The sequence below is a fragment of the Ochlerotatus camptorhynchus genome, unplaced genomic scaffold, assembly GCF_037179485.1.
Source record: "Ochlerotatus camptorhynchus isolate MF236.1 unplaced genomic scaffold, CSIRO-AGI_Acam_v1.1 ptg000101l, whole genome shotgun sequence".
In the NCBI taxonomy this organism is placed as follows: Eukaryota; Metazoa; Arthropoda; class Insecta; order Diptera; family Culicidae; genus Ochlerotatus; species Ochlerotatus camptorhynchus.
This window is the reverse complement of record NW_027040591.1, coordinates 380,963-384,642: the sequence shown is the minus strand read 5'-3', so window position 1 is coordinate 384,642 and position 3,680 is coordinate 380,963. Positions and strand designations below refer to the sequence as shown.

General features: G+C 43.7%; 1 protein-coding gene across 1 annotated transcript; it reads left to right on the top strand.

The window, feature by feature from the left end:
- Nucleotides 1-2,108: 2,108 nt before the first annotated feature.
- LOC135699025 (uncharacterized) lies at nucleotides 2,109-3,146 on the top strand. Its single transcript, XM_065219209.1, has one exon. It carries the CDS (start codon nucleotides 2,109-2,111, stop codon nucleotides 3,144-3,146), a length of 1,038 nt encoding a protein of 345 aa, XP_065075281.1.
- Nucleotides 3,147-3,680: the final 534 nt, after the last annotated feature.

The following is a 3,680-nucleotide window of genomic DNA, read 5'->3' as shown; positions in this document are numbered from 1 at the left end:
ACACTGGAACTGATAGTGAAATATTATCAACATTTCAATGTTTGAAACACTAGAAATTAACGTGTACAACACATTGAAGCAATATAAATGTGATTGTGCATCAAGTGTTTAAACATTTCGAACAGACGTGTGGACTTTTTTGAGTGTAGAGTCGGTAAAGAAGAAGTCAACAAAGAAGAATATTGTGGAACATTGAACTGTGATTTGCAAAGCCTTGTGAGTCACACAGATATCAAATGCGTCACAATTCAAATGAGTAGTATTCCTGCATGATTCATATCATAAGATTCACACATGAAACAAGTTTACTAATGGTATTTTTTAAACTGGGTGCCCCTCACACTGATTGCCACGAGTTCAAATCTCTTCCACACACAAGAATCGAATGACCTAAATAAAATGCGTCAAAGTGACTATAATAAGCGGTCCCAAATAAAATCAAAAAATTAGTCATCCTGAGCTCTCTGTCGTACTCTTTGCTAATTCATGTCTACAGTTTTGTAGGTCATTTCACTCTGATAAGCAGCCCAAAAAATTCCCTATCAGCTGCTCGATTCATGCTTCTTTTGTTTGGTTCGTAAAATAAAACGACGACTTTCAAAGCGTTTCGTTATCAGTGTAAAAGTGTATTCGCTTGGGTATCAATAGGATCTAATGTGCCTGCCGCGATTCGATTTCGTTTTCAGCGGAAAACCGAAATTGTTTCTTCGCTGGTTCCGCACTTGAAAGGCGAGATGCTGTATAGCGCTTCATCGTCTATGACCGATTTTGACGTGGCCTTGAATTCAATGAAAGGAATCCTATTAGCGAACTTTCGCACAGTTCTATTATACCAGGTATTAACCGAAGGGATAACAAGTTTCCCTCGTCACAACACCGTTCGTCACCGAAAATGAATGACATGGAGTGGTTTTTTTTTTCTTCATTCGCCAATATTTCCATTACATTAATCTGAGCAAAGAATAACGACCGTTGAACTTGAGCGAAGCCAAGCCGGTAGCAGCCACCTCAGTGGACGTGAGGTGAGGAAACGGCGCGTAAATATTTGTTGTACCAGAGCGCGTTCCTTCTCTATCGCATCCATAGGTGTGATTCAAGTTCATTTGCTGTAGGGAAATATTGTGCAGACAATTAAATGCGAGGGCGTATTTAATCGAAAGAAGGAATATGCCTGGAACTGTGAGCAGTAGTAATTGAACTTGTATTTTTTGTATCGTCTGTTTACAACAGGAATTGGCCACTGCTAACAGGTCAGCGAACGTTTAATTAAACGGCTGAGAAGGAGGTACAAAGTAACTATACTGTTAGCAGAAGATTGGGATGGCACATGAATTGATCGAAAGTTTGTAAGTGAGGAATGCGTATATTTAAACATTTATATTTAGCATGCCTTTTCGCTGTTTCCCTGGAAATCTAACTAGCCTCCCTAGGAATGGGAAACGTGATTTTTTGTTAAATTAGCGGGAATTAATCCCCATGATAATATTTCAATGAAACTTTATTTTTGTTTAATCATTCCATTTCCCCCTTTCAGACAGAAATCCTGGCTTCGTCAATAGATCTCATATGCATTATTTTTCCTTCTTTTCATCTCTACTTGATCATTTTTATAACCTCTGGTTGAATCCCTCGATACAATATTCGTATTGGAAGGACTTTATTACGTTTTTGACGTAGGATTACGTCTTACGGCAACATACTGGGGTGCAATTTAAAAAAAAACCAAAATCGACCACGTTACGAAAAGAACTCAGGTTTTGACCACTTATATCTCTGTCAATAGCGGATGGATTTCAATTCTAAACAAGAAATTTTTCTACAAATCTGCTAAAATCAACATTTTATCAATTTTCAATAGGTCACTATTGAAAATTACACAAATGTCAAACTGTTGTAATGGTGATCGAAATTATCACCGATTGCCTGGAAAAAGCGCTTTCCCTAACACAGATTTCAAAATCGAATTTGATCCGCTTATTCAATCACCGTGTTTGGTGGTGTCCGGTCGGCAGCAGTAGCAGCAGTGCTTTCGATGCGTTGCGTTGAACATTATTCTCCAGTACACAACGAAAGGCTTCCCGCAAGCAGCGAGCTTGCATGGTCGCTACATGGTTCGGCTTCCTCTACTGGAAGAAATGCTTGCTATGTTGGGAGATTCGTTTGCGGTGGCGCAACGTAGATTTTTGGCGATCGAGCGAAAGTTTGCGGTGAACAGTGACTTCAAGAACGAGTACGTTAAGTTTATGGAGGAGTACAAGGCACTAGGTCACATGGAGTTGAGCCCTCGCGTCGAAAATCCCCAGTTTATCCTGCCACATCATGCCATCTTCCGCCCGGACAGTTCTACCACGAAGACCCGCGTGGTATTTAATGCTACCTGCAAGGGGAGTTCCCAGTTGTCGCTGAATGATGTTTTGCTCGTCGGCCCAATTGTTCAACCTCCTCTGCTCGCAATCGTTCTCAACTGGCGGATGCCTCGGTACGTTTTCAAGGCAGATGCGGAGAAGATGTTCCGCCAAATCTGGGTCCATCCATTGGACCGCAAATTCCTGCAAGTTCTTTGGCGCTTAAGTGGGTTTCAACAACTTCAGCGGTACCAGCTCACTACCGTTACATATGGCACTTCTTGTGCACCGTATCTCGCAACCCGTGTGCAGAACCAACTGGCGGAGGACGAGGGTCACCGATACCCTCTAGGTGCGAAAGTAATCCTCAACGGATTCTACATGGACGACGCACTGTCTGGCGAGGACGATTTGGAGGTCGCCATCGAGGCGAGCAAGCAGCTAGCGGAGCTCCTGAAGCTGGCTGGATTCAATTTGAGAAAATGGGTTCTGGCACACATGCCGGATGATTTGAAGGAGTTCTCGCCAGAAACAGAAATCGATGGTTCTGGAACCGTAAAAACATTGCGTCTTCTGTGGTCGCACATCACGGATGAGTTCGGTTTCAAGATTCCAGCCCTACCGCCACTGGAGAAGGTCACCAAGCGGATAGTGGCCTCCGAGATGGTGCAGTTATTCGACCCATTCGGATTAGTCGGATCCGTAGCTATGAGTGCGAAGATGTTCATCCAAAGGCTGTGGGCGATACACAGACGAGGAACTTCCCGAAAGCCTTCGGGTCTGGTGGATGCGTTTCCGTAGTGAGATCCCTGAACTGCCGAAGCTGAAGGTTCCTCGATGCGTTCTGGCAAACACGAACAACCATTACGCTCTTCATTGCTTCTGTGATGCTTCCGACCACGGATATGGATCGTGTGTCTACGTAGTTTCGCCGAATGGAAAAGGGTTGTACCAATGCCAATTACTCATCGCTAAGCCCCGCGTTGCACCTCTACGTGGACTCATTATTCCAAAACTCGAGCTTTGCGCAGCCTTGCTTGGCAGCCAGCTGATGGAACAAGTTAGAAAAACCACAAACTTCTCAGGAACAGCAATCTTCTGGTCCGATTCCAGCATCGTTCTGCACTGGATCCAATCTCCACCTACAGTTTGGAAGGTTCTTGTTTCAAACAGAATAGTGGAAATGCAAAAGCTAACCAACAACGATTGCTGGCGACATGTTCCTTCGAAGGAGAATTCCGCTGACGGCATATCTCGTGGTATTTTGCCATCCCAGAAAATTGATGATCTGTTATGGTGGCATGGGCCAGAATTTCTCGTGAAGTCCGTTGAAGA

What these genes read in the sequence shown, in the direction of transcription:
- LOC135699025 (XM_065219209.1), top strand. Translation starts at nt 2,109, where the DNA reads ATGGTTCGGCTTCCTCTACTGGAAGAAATGCTTGCTATGTTGGGAGAT.